The sequence below is a fragment of the Fringilla coelebs genome (assembly GCF_963513975.1).
Source record: "Fringilla coelebs genome assembly, chromosome: 13".
NCBI classification, from domain to species: domain Eukaryota; kingdom Metazoa; phylum Chordata; class Aves; order Passeriformes; family Fringillidae; genus Fringilla; species Fringilla coelebs.
In genome coordinates this window covers 8,343,446-8,362,801 of record NC_140039.1, presented here as the reverse complement: position 1 = coordinate 8,362,801, position 19,356 = coordinate 8,343,446, and the positions used below count along the sequence as shown (strand labels likewise).

The 19,356-nt window shown below is 62.4% G+C and overlaps 4 protein-coding genes across 5 annotated transcripts; 3 read left to right on the top strand and 1 right to left on the bottom strand.

Annotated features, from left to right (window-relative positions):
* Positions 1-1,558: 1,558 nt before the first annotated feature.
* GRM2 (glutamate metabotropic receptor 2) lies at positions 1,559-7,939 on the top strand (the record flags this gene model as incomplete). Its single annotated transcript, XM_084214188.1, has 5 exons — positions 1,559-2,017; positions 3,761-4,598; positions 5,299-6,362; positions 7,227-7,401; positions 7,866-7,939. The coding sequence occupies 5 exons, from the start codon at positions 1,559-1,561 to the stop codon at positions 7,937-7,939; spliced, it is 2,610 nt and encodes an 869-aa protein (XP_084070314.1).
* A 900-nt stretch (positions 7,940-8,839) lies between these two features.
* Positions 8,840-12,519, bottom strand: RRP9 (ribosomal RNA processing 9, U3 small nucleolar RNA binding protein; the record flags this gene model as incomplete). The annotated part of the gene is made up of 15 exons (XM_084214550.1): positions 8,840-9,293; positions 9,388-9,461; positions 9,603-9,682; positions 9,770-9,915; positions 10,001-10,063; positions 10,214-10,348; positions 10,460-10,560; positions 10,656-10,748; positions 10,969-11,093; positions 11,287-11,413; positions 11,581-11,622; positions 11,738-11,811; positions 11,891-12,003; positions 12,232-12,314; positions 12,445-12,519. The coding sequence occupies 15 exons, from the start codon at positions 12,517-12,519 to the stop codon at positions 9,188-9,190; spliced, it is 1,437 nt and encodes a 478-aa protein (XP_084070676.1). The 3' UTR covers positions 8,840-9,187.
* Positions 12,520-14,073: 1,554 nt separating this feature from the next.
* On the top strand, positions 14,074-16,580 carry NAA80 (N-alpha-acetyltransferase 80, NatH catalytic subunit). Of its 2 annotated transcripts, none has more exons than XM_084214813.1 (2): positions 14,074-14,100; positions 15,546-16,580. In XM_084214813.1, exon 2 carries the CDS (start codon positions 15,554-15,556, stop codon positions 16,262-16,264), a length of 711 nt encoding a protein of 236 aa, XP_084070939.1. In that variant the 5' UTR covers positions 14,074-14,100; positions 15,546-15,553; the 3' UTR covers positions 16,265-16,580. The 2 variants fall into 2 exon arrangements, with proteins under 2 accessions (XP_084070939.1, XP_084070938.1); XM_084214812.1 differs by lacking the exon at positions 14,074-14,100 and adding an exon at positions 14,139-14,179.
* Positions 16,581-16,733: 153 nt separating this feature from the next.
* HYAL3 (hyaluronidase 3) lies at positions 16,734-18,903 on the top strand. The gene is given in 4 exon segments (XM_084214334.1): positions 16,734-17,267; positions 17,271-18,173; positions 18,279-18,368; positions 18,515-18,903. Coding segments are annotated over 4 exon segments (1,422 nt in total). The 5' UTR covers positions 16,734-17,192; the 3' UTR covers positions 18,869-18,903.
* Positions 18,904-19,356: the final 453 nt, after the last annotated feature.

Sequence of the window (19,356 nt, the reverse complement as noted above, 5' to 3'; positions counted from 1 at the left end):
GGACTGGCAGCAGCAGACAGCACCTGAGAACAGGCACTTAGGGGCATGGAGGAAGAGCAGGAGGTCTGCATGTGTCACCCCACCCCACCCCATTAGGTTCTGTGCCACACTGCTGCCTGCAGCACCCTGGGCATCACTGCCAGCTCTGGCTGCTTGCTGGAGGGCTCCCCCAGCACAGCCATCACCTGCCTGGGAGCAGCATGGAGGCACCAAGGGGTCCCCTCCTCCTGCACAGGGAGAGCAGCCTCAGTATGGGCTGCAGGGAACTGCAGGGGGACCAGCACTCTCTGGCACCCCCCTCCCACCCTCTGTGCCCCCACAAGCACTGCTGGGCTGTGGAAGAGGCCGTGGTCCAGTCACAGCATCAGCAGCTTCCCATTTCAGAGCAGCCTGAGGCTTCTGGACTGCCAGGGGTTCTCCTTCTCCCATGGTCCCTGAAATGCCAGCCCCGTGGGATTTCAGCAGTCAGCTTCAAATGGGAAACAAATCTCTCCTGTGATTTGGGAAAAGACAACCAATCTCGGAGAGGACTGCATCTTCTGCCAAAACAAGGCCTCCCTGCTGCAAAAGCCTTTGATTCCCCCGCGCCTCCGTGCTTTCTGCAGAGGGAGTCAGCAAACCTGGCTCTTACTTTTACTGAAATCTCTGAATTTAGTATACAGGGAAGGAAGGGGCGGTGGTGAGAGAACAGACTCTGAAGCACCGCGACTGCCAGAACCTGCGCGTTGCTGTGTGAGGGTGAAGCCAGTGGGGAGTCCCTGCTCCAGCCCGGTGCCACAGACGGCCCTGGGGGCAGCAGCAGCTCCGTGGCTATGGGATGGAGATTGAAATACTGCGGGCACTGGATGCTGTGGGCACGGTGGGCTCATGGCTGGCTGCTTTTGGCAGTGCTCTCAGCTGGAGGGTGGGATCTGTCAGCACCCCTGATGCTGCTGCATGGGTCGGGGGCTCGGCTTGGAGGTGGCCTTGGCTCTACCTGCCCGGCCTGGTCTCCCTGTGCCAGGTGACATCCCTGGCTCTTTCCCCCTGCATGATATTTTAGGGCTGTCAAGCTGTCCCCCTACTGGCTGTTCTGCCCGATGCTGCCAGAGGGGCCAGCTCTGTGCCCACCCCTATGCCAGTGTGTCCCTGGGAGTGCTGTGGGGAGGCTGGTCCCTGTGCCCCTCCATGTGCCCTGGCATCTGTGTCACTTGTGTCACGTGTGTCCTGGGGGTTCTGGGTCACTGTGGGAGCTATTGCACCTGTTCATCTTGCCTTTCTGCAGGGGATTTCTTCCTAAGGGCGTCCCGGGTGGGGGGCACAGGCAGGCTCACGGCTTGGCTCTCCTGTGCAGCAGTGACTGTCCCTGTCCCTGTCATTCCTCGCATCCCGCAGGCTTTTCCCTTTGCTTTTCCAGGTGCCGAGGGCTCTGCTGGGGTGACACGACCTCTCTCCCACCGACACCACGCCGTGCCACCCCCCACCACCCAATGCCTGGGGACTGCCTGCCCTCACCTTGACGGGTGGCAGCGGGTGACACGGGGTGGTGTGGGTCCCCCAGCCAGCACCAGCACACCCCATGGCGGTGCCCTTGGCCGCCTGGCTGGGGCTGATGCACCTGGCCACCTGTCTGGCTGCTGGGCACGGCATGGCTGGCAAGAAGGAGATCAGCATGGATGGGGACCTGGTGATTGGGGGCCTCTTCCCCGTCCACGAGAAAGGAGTGGGGAGTGAAGACTGTGGCAAGATCAACGAGCACCGGGGCATCCAGCGCCTGGAGGCCATGCTCTTCGCCCTGGACGAGATCAACAAGGATGGGAGCATCCTGCCAGGGGTGAAGCTGGGTGCTCACATCCTGGACACCTGTTCCAAGGACACTTATGCCCTAGAGCAGTCCCTTGACTTCGTCCGTGCCTCCCTTACCAGGGTGGATGGTTCTGAGCACATCTGCCCGGATGGCTCCTACGCTGTCCACGACGATGTTCCCACTGCCATCACCGGCGTCATCGGGGGCTCCTACAGTGATGTTTCCATCCAGGTACCTCCCAGGCAAGAGGGGCTTGGATGGGGCTGGGGGCTTGAAGTGGGGGAGGGGGGTAAAACCTTGGCAGCAGTGCAGTGATGCCACTGCCAGTGTGGCACAGGGAAGCTCACTCATCCATCACGGTGATGCTCTGCCCCTTTCTCCAGCTGGGAGGGAATGCTGGCAGGCACCTGAATGAATCTCTCTGTGATGGTGGGGGATGTGCCCGGCGTCCCCTTGGGGGCTGCATGAATACCCCAACACTCCATTAGCTGTAGGAGCCAAGCCTCACATGGGGACAGGTGTTTATTCCTCTCCTAGGTTCAAGGGGGCAAGTGCAGCTCCTCAGCCCAGCTCATGTCTGGACTGAGCCAGACAGAGCAGACCAGTGTGAGGGGGCACCGTCCCCCTTTCCCCCCCAAAGGTCAGCCCATGAGGTGCTGCAAGGGACATGCACCTCTGAGGGGCTCAGCCATAGGGCTCCCTGGCTAAGGCAGGGTGTGCTCAGAGGATGAGTGCCCCCATGTCCCCAGTGATCCCCCAGGCACAGGTACCTCAAGCTTCAGACCTGGCTGTGACCTGGGTGGAGTGTATCTCAGTCCCCAAAACCACAGCTCTGTGGACCTGGAGGCTGGTTTCAGCAGGGAGAAGAGCATCCCCTGCGGATGCGGGACTCAGCAGGACCAGCTGCATCACAGGGGTGGCTGGTGGGCCACATGCTTGTTGGGATTTATTGAGTCCCCAGCGTGTGCCAGACTGTGTGTCCGGTTCCCTGGGGTCCCTGCATCCCCCAGCTATGGGGTAGCAGAAGCTGGGACTGCGTGATGGAGGCAGCATCCCAGCCCACCTGGGCACTTGTCCCTTCCCTTGCTGGGAACCCAGCATGTCCCCATGTCCCAACCCCGGGCAGGCAGGGGTCAGCAGGGGCAGAATGGGGGCCGGCTGGGGAGCTCAAGGGGCACTGGAGGGACATGGCAGGCTGGCAGCTCCCATGCATGGTGAGGACAGGCAGCAGCATCACTGCACTCGGGGACACTCTTGCCATTAGGGGAATTTGTCGTCAAGATCATTTGTCCACGTTAATTAAGCCGCCTCTCCTGCCTGGGGAGCAGAAAGATGTGGGCAGGCTTGGCAGCCCTGCTGGCACACCCGAGGTCCCCTTGCTGCCCCCAGAGCCTGGGTTTTAACGGCCTCATTAGTGGGGCTTTTTTCCCCTTTGAAGCTAACGAGGGATTCTGCTGAGTGGCTGGAAGGTGCCAGTCCCACTGAGCTCCTGATGTGGGATGCGCAGGCGCTGCTCCCCTGACCCAGTTCTGCAGCATCCCCCAGCCTGGTGGGGGGACTCTGCCCTGGCCCCCAGCCCCTAGAATCGTTTCCCCCTGTGCTGTAGGGCTGCCAGGCATCCTGGCTTTCTCCTTGCCGTTGAGAATCTCCCATAGGGCACCTGTGGCAGACTTTCTGCTTTTGTCTCCTCCCCAGACGCAAATTTCAAAGTGGAGTGCTTGAAACACTAAAAAAATATAAAAATAAAGATAAATGAGCATGTCTGAGGGCTCAGGCACTCTGTGAATGTGCCATCCATTCTTCTCCAGTCCCTCCACAGATCAGGGGGTGCTCTGGGTTGGGATGGGTTGCTCCTCAGCCCAGTGGTTGTGTTTGGGAGCATCGTGCAGCACTGGGTACAGGGTGGGGGTCCCCCCATAGGAATGTCCCTTGCTGGCCACCCCTTCAGGCACTCACCTCTCCTCCTCCATACAGGTGGCCAACCTGCTGCGGCTCTTCCAGATCCCACAGATCAGCTATGCCTCCACCAGTGCCAAGCTCAGTGACAAGTCCCGCTATGACTACTTCGCCCGCACTGTCCCTCCAGACTTCTACCAAGCCAAAGCCATGGCAGAGATCCTCCGCTTCTTCAACTGGACCTACGTCTCCACTGTGGCCTCAGAGGGCGACTACGGGGAGACGGGGATCGAGGCCTTCGAGCAGGAAGCCCGCATGCGCAACATCTGCATCGCCACCTCCGAGAAGGTGGGGCGCTCCATGAACAAGAAGACCTACGATGGAGTGGTCCGGGCTCTGCTGCAGAAGCCCAATGCCAGAGTGGTGGTGCTATTCACCCGGAGTGAAGATGCCCGGGAGCTGCTGGCAGCTGCCCAGAGAGCCAATGTGTCCTTCATGTGGGTGGCCAGTGATGGGTGGGGAGCCCTGGAGAGCGTGGTGGCCGGGAGCGAAGCAGTGGCGGAGGGAGCCATCACCATCGAACTGGCAGCCTACCCCATTAAGGAGTTTGCTTCCTACTTCCGTAGCCTCCACCCCTACAATAACAGCCGAAATCCCTGGTTTCGGGAGTTTTGGGAGCAGAAGTTTAGGTGCAGCTTCCACACGCAGGACTGTAGCCGGTACTCCCTCAAGACAGGCAAGTTTGAGCCAGAGTCCAAGATCACATTTGTGGTCAATGCAGTCTATGCCATGGCTCACTCTCTGCACAACATGCACCGGACATTGTGCCCCAACTCCACCAAGCTCTGTGATGCCATGAAGCCTGTCAATGGCAAGAGGTTTTACAAGGACTTTATACTCAATGTTAATTTTGATGGTGAGTCCAAAGTGGAGATGGGGTTTGGCTGCCAAACTGGAAAGGGATGGGTGGAGGACAGGAAACAAAGAGGCCCAAATTTGACCCCAAACCCTCCAGTTCCTCTAGCCTGTCCACATGCAGGCTGTCCTGAGGTGCCAACAGCCAGCCCACCATCATCCTTGGGAGGCAATCCAGGCCTTCTGTCCCCAGTGGAAATGCGTGGAGAAGCTGGCCACCAACTCCGTCCCACTACAGCTGGGTGGGACCAGCCCCCCCCAGCCCCAGGGACCCTTGAGAAGAGGGGTCCTTGCAACCATCATGATTTATTCACCTTTCAGGGATTAAACTGGTGGGATACCCTTGATCAGGGACCCATGTAGTTTGGGGTGAATTAGAAGCATGTCCTCTGTGACTTGGGCTGAGGATGTCTTGGCTGCCAGGAGTCACTGAGAGCCATGGAGGCTGCACAACCACCCTCTGTCCCTGCAGAGCTGGTTGGGGCTCACAGGCTCTCAGGCAGGTGGGTAGTTCTCCACCTTTGCTTTCCTGCTCCTAACATGCAAAGGCAGCAAGGATGGGAGTGAAGGCAGGAAACAGGCTGGGCATTTGCCTGTGGCCATGGTGGGATGTGGCCCTTTGGATGAGCCCTGCCTCGAAGCCTGGAGGGAGTGTTCTCCTGTCCTGAGGCAGTGACTGTCTCCCCTTCTCCTCCCTGCAGCTCCTTTCAGGCCAGCAGACACGGAGAGCGTCGTTCGGTTTGACCGCTACGGCGATGGCATCGGGCGCTACAACATCTTCAACTACCACTACACGGACGGGCGGTACCGGTACCAGAAAGTGGGCTACTGGGCAGAGGGGCTCGTGCTGGACACCAGCCTCATCCCCTGGGCTGAGACCTCCATTCCTGTGTCCCAGTGCAGCGACCCCTGCAAGAAAAATGAGATCAAGAGCATGCAGCCTGGAGATATTTGCTGCTGGATCTGCATCCCCTGCCAGCCCTACGAGTACCTGCTGGATGAGTTCACCTGCATGGACTGCGGTCTGGGTTACTGGCCCAACGAGACCCTGAATGGCTGCTACGAGCTGCCCCAAGAGTACATCCGCTGGAAAGATGTCTGGGCCATCGGTCCCGTCACCATCGCTTGCCTGGGCTTTATCTCCACCCTCTTCGTTATCGGAGTCTTCGTGAAGAACAACGACACTCCCATCGTGAAGGCCTCCGGACGAGAGCTGTGCTACATTCTGCTGACTGGGGTCCTCATGTGCTACAGCATGACCTTCATCTTCATCGCAAAGCCCTCCACCGGGGTGTGCACGCTCCGGCGCCTGGGGCTGGGCACGTCCTTCGCCGTCTGCTACTCGGCCCTCCTGACCAAGACGAATCGCATCGCCAGGATCTTCAGTGGGGTGAAGGAGGGCGTCCAGCGCCCCCGCTTCATAAGCCCAACGTCACAGGTGGTCATCTGCATGGCCCTCATCTCCTGCCAGCTGATCATCGTCATCATCTGGCTGCTGGTGGAGACCCCGGGCACAGGCAAGGAGACTGAGCCTGACAAGAGGTACATTGTCACCCTCAAGTGCAACAACCGTGACTCCAACATGCTCATTTCGCTCACCTATAATGTCCTCTTGATTGTCCTCTGCACGGTCTATGCCTTCAAGACACGGAAATGTCCCGAAAACTTCAACGAGGCCAAGTTCATTGGGTTCACCATGTACACGACCTGCATCATCTGGCTGGCCTTCCTGCCCATCTTCTACGTGACCTCCAGCGACTACCGTGTAAGAGCTGGAGCTCTGAGGGGGCTCTGACAGGGCTTGATCTAAGTGGTCCTGGAGATCTGGGCCATGCAGGGTCCATGATTAGGAGATGCATGGGCCTGGGGAAGGGTCTGCATCCTCACACCTGGTGCTGGTCACCTTTGCACCAGCTGAAGGGTCCTGAAGGGCTTAGGTGGATGAGGCAGTGAGTCCTGGAAAGAGGACCTGCCCCTCTCCCTCCTTTTCTAGGATGAGGATGGGAAATGGCCCTGAGACCTCCAGAGATCCCCCATAGCCATGACCATCATGGAGCAATGATAGTCATCCTCCAGCCTGGTGACACAACAGCATGAGACAGCCCCTGGCTCATCCAGACAGCACAGCCCAGGGCATGAATGCCAGCCCCAGGGCAAGCCTGATCCCTGGGCTGGAAGCAGTGCCAGGAACTGGGTAGCATGGGGTGCATCCTGGCACGGACAACCCAACACATTCTTGATGGGTCTTGAGGAGTTGGTGGGGGCAGTTAGTCAGGGGCTTCCAGAGAGGACCTGCACCCCCAGAGAGAATGAGCACCGAGGTGGGGGAGTGCAGGCTCCAGTCCCGGGCAGTGCCACAAAGCAGCATGTGGGCAGGGCTGGGGGTGCTGCTCAGGGTGTACCTGCTTTGCAGGGGCAACTTGTCCCCACCAGGGCAGTGTCCACACTCTGCCCATGGGTCCCCTGCAGGACCACCCTGACAGAGGGATGTGGTATGGGGTGGAATGTGCCTGCAGGGTGCAGCCTGTGCCCAGTGGGGCCGGCCAGTGCCACAGCATGGGCTTCATCCTGCCCTGCTTGGGGCAGAGGGCTGACGGGTGGAGCACCTGATGCCCACCCCTGTCTCCAGGTCCAGACCACCACCATGTGCATCTCAGTGAGCCTCAGCGGCACCGTGGTCCTCGGCTGCCTCTTCACCCCCAAGCTCCACATCATCCTCTTCCAGCCGCAGAAGAACGTGGCCAGCCACCGCGTGGGCACCGCTCGGTTCAGCGTGGCAGCAGGCAGCTCCAGCCAGTCCCACGGTGAGCACGCTGGGGCTGGGGAAGGGCTGGGGGACAGCACCCCTTTCCTGGTGGGGGGTGTGTGTGGGCACCCCAGCATGGGTTCCTGAACAAAAGGGGGGTGTGGGGTAGGGCAAAGTGGGAAATGGGGAGGAATGGCAGAGGAATGGCTCTTCCCTGCCCTCCGTCCCAATGCCTCATCTCCCAGCACAGCACAGCACAGCTGCCAGAGGGGTACTGCTCCTCATTGCTCTGAGGGGACACTCTCCACGCCAACACTGGGGATTCAGCTGCCCCATGTGCCTGTCACTACCCGAGGCACTCTCCCCTTTAGCTCCAGGGAATATGACCACCCTGGGCACCCAGGGGGACATGGCCATCTTGGGCACCCGCCACCCCAACTCCCTGGGCACCACTGCTATGGGATGCTGGGGAGTGCTGCTGCCAGACCCCAACCCAGCCCTGACTGCTGCCTTCCTGTCCAGGCTCAGCCTCGCCATACGTGCCCACGGTGTGCAATGGCCGTGAGGTGGTGGATTCCACAACGTCATCCTTGTGAAGGACGGGGGGCCAGGCTGTGGTGCTGCCACATAGCACCCCCACTGCTTCCCAGGGAGAGCAGTGCCCGCAGCACGGCCCGCTGCGGTGCCAGGTGCAGCCGGGAGGCTCAGTCCCTGCCCCAGCACGAGCTACACATCCCACATGTCGGGTCATGGTACGTGTCACCCCTCCCTTGCACTGAGCCACCTTTCATGTACCCTGTCCTCCACACCCTGCACTGAGCCATGGTGAACATCCCTCTCCCCAAGGTGAGCCATGGCATCCCCAGCCCTCGCACTGAGCCATGGCACGTCCCTCTGTGTCACCTGCCCTGAGCCACGTGCCCCCACACCCCTGCACTGAGCCATGGTGAATGTCCCCGAGCCCTGCACTGAGCCACAGACCTCGCACTGAGCTGTGCACAAATACCCTGTCCCTGTCCCTTGCTCTGAGCCCTGGCGCAGACCCGCCTGCCCCGAGGCACATCCCCTGCCCCTTGTCCCCAGCCCCCGGGCACACCTCCACTCCCTCTCAAGCCACGTTCCACCTCCTGCTTTTGGCTTGCCCCAACCCACGCTGCACCTCCCACTCCCTGCCTATGGTGCCACACACTGCCCTTGCCCCAAAGCCCACCCCAGCTTCCCAGTGATGCCTTTCTCATCACCCCCTGTGCCAAGCCTTGGACCTCATCACCCTTTCCCCAGTGCTTTGCATTTTCATGTTTTCCTCCTGGTTTTGGCCTCAGGAGAGCCACCGAGCATGGCTGGGCTGGGCCTAAGCCTCCCCCCATCGCTTCCCTCACTGGGTGTGGCGCTTCTCATCCCTTACTGGGAGACAGGGCAGGAGTGGGGGCAGACAAATTCCTGCTGACCCCAGTCCCTGCAGAGTCCGGGGGGCGTTGGAGGCTCAGGGCAAGCAACAGGACCCAGGTATTTGAGCCCAACCAAGTTTTTAACAGTAGACTTTTTCTGTGAACAAAAGTGTGATTTTTTTTTTTTTTTTGTAATTTATGTAAATAAAGTGGTTTTGGTGTTGTTTTTTTTTACAAAATGGATTGTTCCAGAGCTCAGGTACAGCAAAACCTGAGAAAAGGGAACAGACCCTCGCAGAGGGCAGAGCCACATCAAGACATGGGGGTCAGCAGAATCAGGGGCCATGTGACAACCCCCACTCACATCCTGCTGAGCACGGTGGTGGCTGCACCAAGGATGGGGGGCACAGCTCCAGGGACAGAATGACCTGCTCCAGTGGCTCCAGGGACAGAGGCCTAGGAGCTGCCAAGGGATTCAGGACTGGAGGCTGTGGTCTTCTGCTTCAGGGGGATGATGCAGATACTGTTTTTCGCTTCTTTGATTCTCCACCACCGTCCCAGCCTGTGGGTGAGAGAGATGGGGGATCACCATCCAACAAGACCCAGAGGAGGGGGAAGCTGCACCTGGAGGCAGCACCAGGGAGGGGGGACAGTACCGGTGCTCCTGCCCAATGCCAGCCACCAGGAAGTCACCAGCTGCTGAGAACTTGAGGCTGTTGACAAAACCCACCTGGAGGGGACAGGGCAGGGTAAAGGGACAGGGCAGGGTGAGGGTCTCCCATGGGCTCCTCCTGCTGCCCAGAAAGGGCAGTCCCTGCTAGAGACCCTCCAGCCCAGCTCCAGAATTCCCAACCCGCCCATCCATCCGTACCAAGGGGATGTCCAAGAGGTGCTCCAGCTTCCGAAATCCTTCACCACACTTCCAGAGCTTCACGCTGCCGCTGTGGGACCCTGGGGCACAGAGAGGAGCCTGTCATGCACGCCAGCCCAGGGATGGGAGCAGGACATATTTCCCCCACAGGCTGCCACCCCACACACCTGTGGCCAGGAGGTCACTGTTGCGCAGGGCAGCCACGGCTGAGATCCAGCAGGGCTGCTGCAGGCCCTGGGTGCCCTGCTCACCGTGCGCCTGCCGAGCCAGCGCCAGCGGCTTCTTCTTCGTCAGCCCCCACAGGGCTAAAGACCTGTGGGGATGTGAGGGATGAGGGGCATAAAGGGGCTGAGGGGGCACCCTGCCCACCCCAGGCATCATCCTGGCCCCGTGCTCACCCATCATCTGCACCAGACACCATGTGCTCCTCGTTGATGAGCTGGATACAGTCAATGGAGCCCCTGTGAAGAGAAGAGGCAAATGCCAGCCGTTACAAGTGTCCTTTGGGATCCCGCAGGGCATCAGCATCCCCAGGGTGCTCCTGGCACCCACGCAGCACTGCCCCAGCTGGACACACCTGCCCGCAGCCCCCTCTCCCACCCCAGACCTACTGGTGCCCAGAGAACACGAGCTGTGATTCCTCAGGGATCTTCCAGAGCCGCACGGTGCCATCCCGTCCCCCCGCTGTCACACAGCACTCCCGGCTCAGGCTGTCCAGCCCTGTGATGATGTCCTGGTGTCCAAACCTGCAGAAGGAGATGACAAACAGCTGTGGCAAGCAGGGCCCTCTGCCCCCTCACTCCTCAGGGCTGCTGGGCCCCCCTTGGATAGGTCAATGGGATTTCCCCAGCTCTTACAGGGTCTCCACGTATGCGTTCTCAGCCACGTCCCAGACCTTGACGCAGCGGTCGTGGGAAGCGCTGTACAGCTGGTGTGTGCCCTTTCGGAAGGACAGGCCCTGGGGACAGACAGACACGGCACAGCAGTGAGGGATGCCGAGCAGGACACGGCTGCCTGCCCCCACAGGCACTGTGCCCAGTGCCCCCAGCTCACCGAGACGGCGTCGCGGTGCCCTGTGAAGATGTGCAGGCGCTTGCAGGTGGCTGCATCCCAGATCATGATCAGCTTGTTCCTGTCTCCTGTAGCCTGGCAGGCAGCAGGGGACACCTGAGACCTGCACCCTGGAGACCCACAGCCCACCCCTGCCTCCACTCCATGGGCTTTGGCTGTGCCAGGGACTCATTCTTGACCCAGCAGGGGATAGGGGCTGCTTTAACCCAGCAAGGCACATCTGGGCATGAGACTGTACCCCCAGGACCCAGGGAGAGCATTCCCCACGGCCATCTCTCCACCCCTGTGCCCATACCAGGTACTTGCCGTCCGATGAAATGGCCATGCAAAGGACCTGGGATGCGTGCCCCATGTGCCGCTCCTCCGTGCCCTTCTTCCCCCCAGGCACCACGCACAGCCTCTTCCCACTGTCCACCTCCCCTGCAGGAAAGTCATCACAATCACCTTCTGGGAGCCTCCCACCACTCCCAAAAGTGTCAATGAGCCTTCCACAGAGCCTGGAATTATGCACAATCCAAGAATAGCCAAGGGCTAAGCAATCTCAGAGGGCACCTGGGTCCCTGCAGGGGTTGGGCCTGGGGACAGCCAGTCACAGCCCCAGGTGAACACTTGCATTTGATGAGGGAGCCGTCCTTGGAAGCAGAAAAAATGAATCTGTCATCAGGAGAGATGACGAGGCAGGTAACAGGCAGCTGGTGTCCCCGCAGCACACGGATCCGGGCTGGATCTGGAGGCTGTACCTGCAGGAAGAGCAGGATGTGAGTTGGGCTGCCCAGGACCCTTCCCCAGGCACAGGGGCACCCCAGCACAGCCCCCTGACTTCTCCAGGGAGACAGGCTGTAGCGTGCTGGCCATGCCTTAGTATCCCCTAGGCTGGCACTTGCAGTCTGGCTACCCCAGCACTTACATCTTTGGCGACCAGGCGCTGCAGCCGGCCTCTCTGCTCCAGCTGGGGAAGAAGGGGGACGTTCAGCAGCGGTGGCCTCAGTCCCGGTCCCGCGGGAAGGGGACAGAACCCACTGCCGCCGAGGGGACCGAGAGGCCGCAGCCGCCTCCCCGCTCACCACGTCCTCCTTCAGGCGGTCGCCGATGAGATCCGCCGGCTCGAGTTCCTCCTCGTCCTCCGCCCGCTCCTCCTCTGCGGCGGGACAGTGCGTGAGGGTCGGGCTCAGCGCCCGGGGCCGCCCCGCGGGGCACCGGCGCCGGCCGGGACTCACCGAGCTGGCGGAGCTCCTCCAGGTACTGCTTGGCCAAGCGCAGCTTCTTCTCCTGCGGCGTCTCGTCCACCTCCTCCTCCGCTGCCTCTCGCCGCCGCCGCCCCAACAGCGGGCTGCAGGGACACGCGTGCGTGCGTGAGCATCGGTACCGGCACAGCCTCCGATACAGGCATCCCCCGGTCCGGTATCTCTCCGGTACAGGCATCCCCGAGTCCGGCATCTCTCCGGTACAGGCATCTCCCGGTCCGACACCCCCTCCGGTACACGCATCCCCCGGTCCGGCATCTCTCCGGTACCGGCGCCCCGCGACGGTAGCGGCACTCCCCAGAGGCAGCCCTTACCTCTCTGTCTCGGAGTCGCTGGAGACCTCCTCGTCGGCGGGCCGACCAGCCGTCACCCGCGGTCTCCCATCGGTGCCCGGTGCCTGCGGAACAAAATGGGGCGATCGACGGGACGGGAATGGGGACGGGCGCAGCGAAAGCCCCACGGCGGCGACCTCGGCGAGGGAGCCCTTCCTCGCCGGCCTCCCTATCTCCCTCCGGCGCAGCCCTTACCGCCGGTCGCGGCCGCCGCCGCGCCGCCGCCCCGCGCGGGGCCTTGGCCCGCCTGCCGCCCGCCGCCGCCGCCATGCTGCCGCCGCACGTGGGCGCCCCCGGCCACCGCCGGCTTTCAGGCCACGCCCCCGACAGTGCCTATTGGCTATGGCCGGCAGGATCCCGCCTCCTATTGGCCCCACGGCACCGCCTCCCGGTCCCGGAAGCGCGCCCTGCCCTGCCCCGTCCGACGGCCGCGCTGTCACTCGAGCGTGACGTCACCTGTAGGCTCCGCCCTCTGCCCGTAGCCACGCCTCCATTGTCTGGCCACGCCCCCCGGCGCTGCCCCCGCCCCTCCGGCCGCGGTGCCGGGATCCCTTCGGTCGGGACCGGCCACTCGTGCCGGGGAACCGCAGCCCCGGAGCGGTTGTCAGAGCCCCAGGGCCCCCAGCACTGCCTCCTCTGTCCCCCATGGCCCTTCGGGCCCAGTCCTGCAGATGGCAGCCCCCGTGGTGACAGTGACAGTGGGTTGGTACTTCCAAAACCGTGATCAACTCGTTCTGCCCCTCAGGGACCCTTAACCGGCCTTCACTGCCGGGCATGGCCTCTGCTCCCTTCCCGTGTCCTTTGTGGAGTGCCAGGTGGGGTAGCATCTGTCTGTCTGGGATGGATGATGCTCTAAAGAGCTAAAAACCGCTTTTGTGCAGAAATTTTATTATGTGCAAACAATCTCTTTTCTCTTTGGCACAGGGGGAGTCAGGGAATGACACTGGGAATGCCCTGCACTGGTTTCTGCAAGGCAACAAGCCTAGGGAGGGCCTTTCCCAGCCTGTGCAAGTGGACGCACCAGTGGGGAATGATGCTGCCCGCAGGCTCAGCACCCCAGGGCATGACAAGAGGAGCCACCCTCTCTGGCTGAAAGCCTGTCGAGGCTACTGAGGCTACGAAGTTTTGGTCTTGGTGACCCCAGGCTGCTGTGGAGCTGCTGCTCAGTCTCTGAGGCTGCAGGAACCCATGCCATGGGCAGTATGGAAGGAGCTGGGTGGACAAGAAAAAGAAACCCACCCCCCATCCATCCAGGCAGCATGAGCAGCAAGGCAGCTGTGGTCATGGAGGGGAGCTCTGCCTAGGAGCTGTGCAAACCAGAACTCATGGGGACACATCTGAAGGGTCCAAACTGCAGTGCCCAAAAGCCTGCCCAGGTTGGGAATCCCAGCTTGGCCTCGTCTGTGTCTAGCGCAAGTGAAGGAGCTGTCCTGCACCTCCTGCTTCATCATCTTCTTGGTGGTTCCCTCTGTAAGCCCCATCACGACTTGAAGGAGCGGGATGGAGAGCTCCCGGACAGTGCAACACTCCTTGGGGAGGAGGGAGAGTGTGAAGATGAACATCCCCAAAACAACCTCGGGCAGCCCTGCTCCAGAACAGAGCGGAGCCGCAGCACCAGTGGGGCTTGGTGTCCCTGGGCCTGCGGAGGGCTGGGCAGGTCAGGGTAGGGTGTGCCGCCGTCCTGCCGCGGCCCAGGGTCGGTGTGTCCGTGCGGGAGTTCAGGAGCGGCCCGGAGCCGAGCGGGCGGCGCGGGGCTGAGGCGGCGCGGAACGTGCGTCCTCCGGCCGCCAGAGGGCGCCGGCGGCGGGGGCGGGGCCGAGGAAGTGACGGCGGCGGCGGGGCCTAAGAACGGTACGGGCGGGACCGGGCTGGGGCAGGGCACCGAGAGGGGAGAGGGGCTCCGTGGTGTCCAGGGATGGGCCAGTAATGGGTCAGTGATGTGTCAGTGCTGGGGTCACTGATAGGTTCAATGACGGGTTGGTGGGGGGGTCACTGATGCGCCAGTGAGGGGGTCAGTGATGGGGTCAGTGATGGGGTCAGTAATGGGTGAGCAGTGGCGTCAGTGATGGGTCAGTGGTGGGGTCAGAGATGGGCTCAATGGCAGGTCAAACGACAGGTCAATAATGAGGCAAGTGTTGGCTCAGTGGTGGTCGGTGAGGGTCAGTGGTGGGGTGGGGACTCCTGTTGCAGCCACGAGGTAGGAGCAGCAATCAGCTGGGTGATGCCCAGCTGGGTGTTTCAGTGTCTGTGTGTGAGTGCTGTGTGGTTTGGAGCAATCGGGGTGCAGGCAGGCTGAGTGCCCCGTGTGGGGATGCAGCGTGGGAAGTGGGGCGTGCTGTGTGGGGCCCTGGACAGACGTGTCATTCACACTGGGGAAGCAGAACCAAGCGCTGTGGTTGGTCATGAGCCTGGGCTGCTTCCTGCTGCGCTAGCACCCGCGGCAAAGGAGCCAGCAGCAGCAGGCAGGGTGAGTGTGAGCAGGGTGGGTGTGAGCAGAGTGACTGAGCGGGGTCACTGTGGGCAGGGTGGGTGGTGGGTGTAGGCAGGGTGAGTGTGTGCAGGTGGGTGGCAGGCATATGCTGTTGGAGTCCTGGCATGGCTTTGCTGGGCAGGTGGAAGGAAACCATCACCCTCTCAGGAGTGCTGGTGAGGTCTGGCCTCTGAAGGGGACAGTGCAGGCTGGGCTGTGGGTCAGGAGTCTTGGAGCTAGGGGGGTGACCCCACCATGCCTCCTGGGGGCACCTAGGGTGTGGGAGGGCAGGCTCAGGCCCTCCCCAGCCCCCAGAGGGGAAGTGTGGCAGTTTGCTCAATCCTAGTTAATCAACTGGCATGGTGGCTTCTCCTTTGCAAGGGGAACTGCCAAGCTGAGAGAGGGGACCCCACAGCATGCTGTAGGATAAGGGTTTTCTGACCCCTCAGAGGCTATTTGGGCTCCTCAGAACCCTGACTTTGAGGACATGTGTGATGAGCTAGCTGGTCTGATGGGTGCCAAGGTGGCAGGAGCTAGTGGCAGGGGCTGGGGAGGAAGCACTGTGCCTCCTTCCCCTCAGCTGATTTGGCAGTGCTAGACCTTTCTGCAGGTCTCATGGCATGATTTCCTGGAGCTGGCACCATGTACCATTTCCCTGCCATGAGTCTCTTGTTTGACCTTGGACCCCCCCCAAACCTCCATGAACTCATCTGGCTGTCCCACTGGGGTACCACGCCTGTACTGGGGCCAGTGGCGGGCTGGGGGAACACACGCATGGTCCGTGCTTTACTGCCTCTAAGCTGTGACCTGCTTGGTTTCCTGTCAGTGAGAAGAATGGGTTCTGTGTCAGAGGAGCTCAGCTTGGTCCCCTTGCACCAGAGGCCGGAGCTGCTGGAAGCCTGTGCCAAGCTGCTGGGCGAGGAGTGGGGGAAGAGCCGTGCGTCGCGGCTGCACACGCTGCAGCGCTCCTCGGACGCCTTTCCCGCCTGCCTGCTGCTGCTGCGGAGCCGGGGCCCCAGCGAGACCCCCGCCGCCCGGGAGGGACCCTGCGAGCTCGTGGGCCATGTCCGACTGTCCCGCGTGGTCAGCCGTCCCCATGACCTCTTCGTGGAGAGCGTGGTGGTGGCTCGGGCGCTGCGGGGCCAGGGCTATGGGCGGCGGCTGATGGAAGCCGCTGAGCAGTGGGCCCGGGCCCGGGGCTTTCGCTGCCTGCACCTCACCACCCACGACAAGCAGCATTTTTATGCCCACCTGGGCTATGTCCTGGGTGAGCCGGTGCAGAGTGTGGCCTTTCTCAGCCCAGCTATATCCTCTGAGGTGCTGCGGCTCTTCTCCGCCCCTTCTGGGGCTGCCACTGCCACCACTACCAGGCCATGGGTACCCGCTGCCCCCCCACCGCCCCTCGCTGTCCCCCCACCGCCTCCCCCACCGACTGTGATCTGGGCGAGGGGTGTCCTGGCTGAGAGCAGCGAGCAGAGCCTCCTGGAATCCCCGCACCGCGATGCCAAAGGGCTCCCCATCTTCTGGATGAAGAAGGACATCTGAGGGGCCGGGGCCCCGAGCCAGTGATTAAAGCAGTGCGGGTGGGAGCTGCCCGCTGCAGCCCTGCCTGCCTGCCTGCCATTCTTCAGGGCTGGCACCAGCTCCCCCAGCCTCCATGGTTCACCCTGGCCCCACTGCTGGGGGCAGGGAATGGGCAGAGTTCCCATAGCCTGCCCTACCTGGGCGCGCTGCCTCTGCTCCCCCCGGCCCCCAGCTTGCCTGGCTGGGGCTCTGGGACCACCAGCATGGTGGGGAGCCAGGTCCACCCCAGGCTGTGGGGTTGGCACTAGTCCCCAGGAGCACTGCCCAGTCCCACTGGTTGTCTCCTCCACTTAGGATTTGCTGTGGGGCAGCTGGGGCTGACAGAAAGTGGTGGCCTCCAGCATGGCCACAGCTGTCCTCACTGAGCAGTCTGGGGAAACAGGCACAGGATGGCTGGGGGGGCACTGTGGGAGTGGGGAATGGTGGCAGGGCTGCAGAATCGGGTCCCCTGCACTGCGCAGTGAGGGGGGCAGGTGGCCAAACCCCCCTAAGGCAGCTGGTGTCAGTGAGGGCCAGAGGCATGGGAGCGGGAAGGTCAGAGAGAGCGTCCGGCCTGGCAGCGAGGGATTAGCGCTGTCCTCGCTGTGTCACGCGGCCCTGGGCCCATTCCCCGCCTAATCCCCTCATTCTGGGCAGCTGGCCAGTGCTGGGCAGGGGCACCAGACCCCTCTGGCTCTGCCTGGGATGTAAGGGACAGAGCTGCCTCTTTGGCCCCACCATGCTTCTTGGGGGGACTTCAGTCCTTCAGCAGGTAATCCAGCCTGGCTCAGTACTGTGCTGAAACGGGGACCAGGGAGTTTTGGTGCTTCCACCACAGGCAAGACTGGGAGCCAGCAGGGAAACTGAGGCACCAGGGTCAGTGGCTTGCAGTGCCACTCCACTTGCTGGAATGTCCACTGCATCCCACAGCCTCACCCCCACGGCTCTCCTTTCCTCGCAGGGTGCTGGCCCCGCAAGCAGCTGGTGAGGCGGGATGGTGCTGGTGCTGGCACTGTGGGCCTGCCTGGCACTGGGCACTGCCAGTGAGGAGAGCCCGGCACCCGAGCCCCTGGCAGGCGGGCAGCCCTTTGCCGTGGTGTGGAATGTCCCCACCGAGCGCTGCCAGCACCGCTTTGGCATAGGGCTGCCCCTCAGCGACTACGGCATCGTGGAGAACCAGGGTGGCCACTTTGCCGGCCAGAACATCACAATCTTCTACAAGAACAAGTTTGGGCTGTACCCCTACCTGTCACAGCACGGTGTGCCCCATAACGGGGGCCTCCCCCAGCGTGTCTCCCTTGACGCCCACATCAACAGGGTGGCCGAGGACATCCGCCTCCTCCTGCGACCTGCTTTCCATGGCTTGGCCGTGGTGGACTGGGAGGAGTGGAGGCCCCTGTGGGCCCAAAACTGGGGAGCCAAAAGGATATACCGGACAGCCTCAGAGGAGTGGGTGCGGGAGCAGCACGGCTTCCTGCCGGCACGGCAGCAGCTCCGGCTGGCCCAGCTGGAGTTCGAGCGGGCGGCACAGGCTCTGATGGAGGAGACGCTTCTGGTGGGCCGAGCCCTGCGCCCTGGGGGGCTCTGGGGTTTCTACCGCTTTCCTGACTGCCTCAACAGCAACTGGGCCAAGGAGGCAAACTACACCGGGCGGTGCCAGCCGGCGGAGGTGCAGCGTAACAACCGTCTGGGCTGGCTCTGGGCCGCCTCTTCTGCCCTCTACCCCAGCATCTACCTGCCGCTGGCGCTGCCGCCCGCCCTGCGCCGCCGCTTCGTGCACCACCGGCTGCGCGAGGCCCTGCGCGTGGCCGCCCTCGGGGCCCACGGCCTCCTGCCCGTGATCGCCTACTCCCGCCTCTCCTTCCGCCGCTCCTCCCGCTTCCTGCAGCTGGTAAGCGCTGCGGGGCCGGAGCTGGCCGCGGTGCCGTGCGGGGTTCTGGTTGGCGCGGGGACAGAGGCTGTGCCCCCAGACGGGTCACGTCTCTGTTCCTGGCAGGCTGACCTGGTGCACACCATCGGGGAGAGCGCGGCACTGGGAGCGGCTGGACTCGTGCTCTGGGGGGACCTGTCGTACTCCCACTCGGCTGTGAGTATGGCCCCCCAGCACTGGAGGCAGTGGGCAGCAGGAGAGGGTGTGGGATGTATGGGGTGGCCACATCCCCCGTGCCCACCAGGGAGGGCTGGCCAGGTCTCTGTTGCTGGGGCGGGTTCTCACTGGTGCTTCCTCCCCAGGAAAGCTGTGCCAACCTGCGCCACTACCTCGTGTCCACCCTGGGTCCTTACGTGGCCAACGTGACGGCAGCAGCCCGAGAATGCAGCTATGGGCAGTGCCATGGGCATGGGCGCTGTGTGCGCCGGCAGCCCCACGACCTGGGCAGCCTCCTGCACCTTGGCCCCGGTGCCAGCCCGTGGGCTGCTTTCCGCTGCCACTGCTACCGTGGCTGGGCAGGGAAAGGCTGTGCCCAGCGGGTATGGCTCAGCCCTGCCACCTCCTGCCAGGTGCCTGCCCACGCTCACAGCCTCTATGGGCACAAGGATCTCACATCCTCTGACACCTGCCTGCCACAGGCAACGTGGGGCTGGTGACAAAGGCCAGGGACCGCCATGGTCCCCTACCCAGCAGTGCCGCTGCAGGCATTTCCTATTGTCTCATTAACCTAAATAAATTCTCTTGGCACGGCTTGCGTGGTTTTTGTGGGCAAAGCTGGGAGACTCTGTTGTGTCTCCATGCTGGGCACAATTGCCTTTGCTGCTGAGAGGCAGCACAGACCCCAGTTTGGCTCTGGATGGGTCCAGCAGTGCATCAGTTTTCCTGCATGGGCTCTGCCCTGATCGTGTGAGCTGGCAGCCCCTTTACCCTGGGAAAGGGGGCATGGGGCACTGCCACAACCTGCTATCCCTTTGCCACTGGCACTGTGCTGCCAGCAGCCCTGACCACGCCACCAGGCCCCCCTCCCCACAGCTATTTTTATCGCCCCCCAACCGTGTTTCTCACTGTCCTATTTTAAGCGGCGCAGTTGGCGCACCGGGAACCCAGTGCCCAGCTCCTGGGGGCCCTGCACCACCTCACTGCC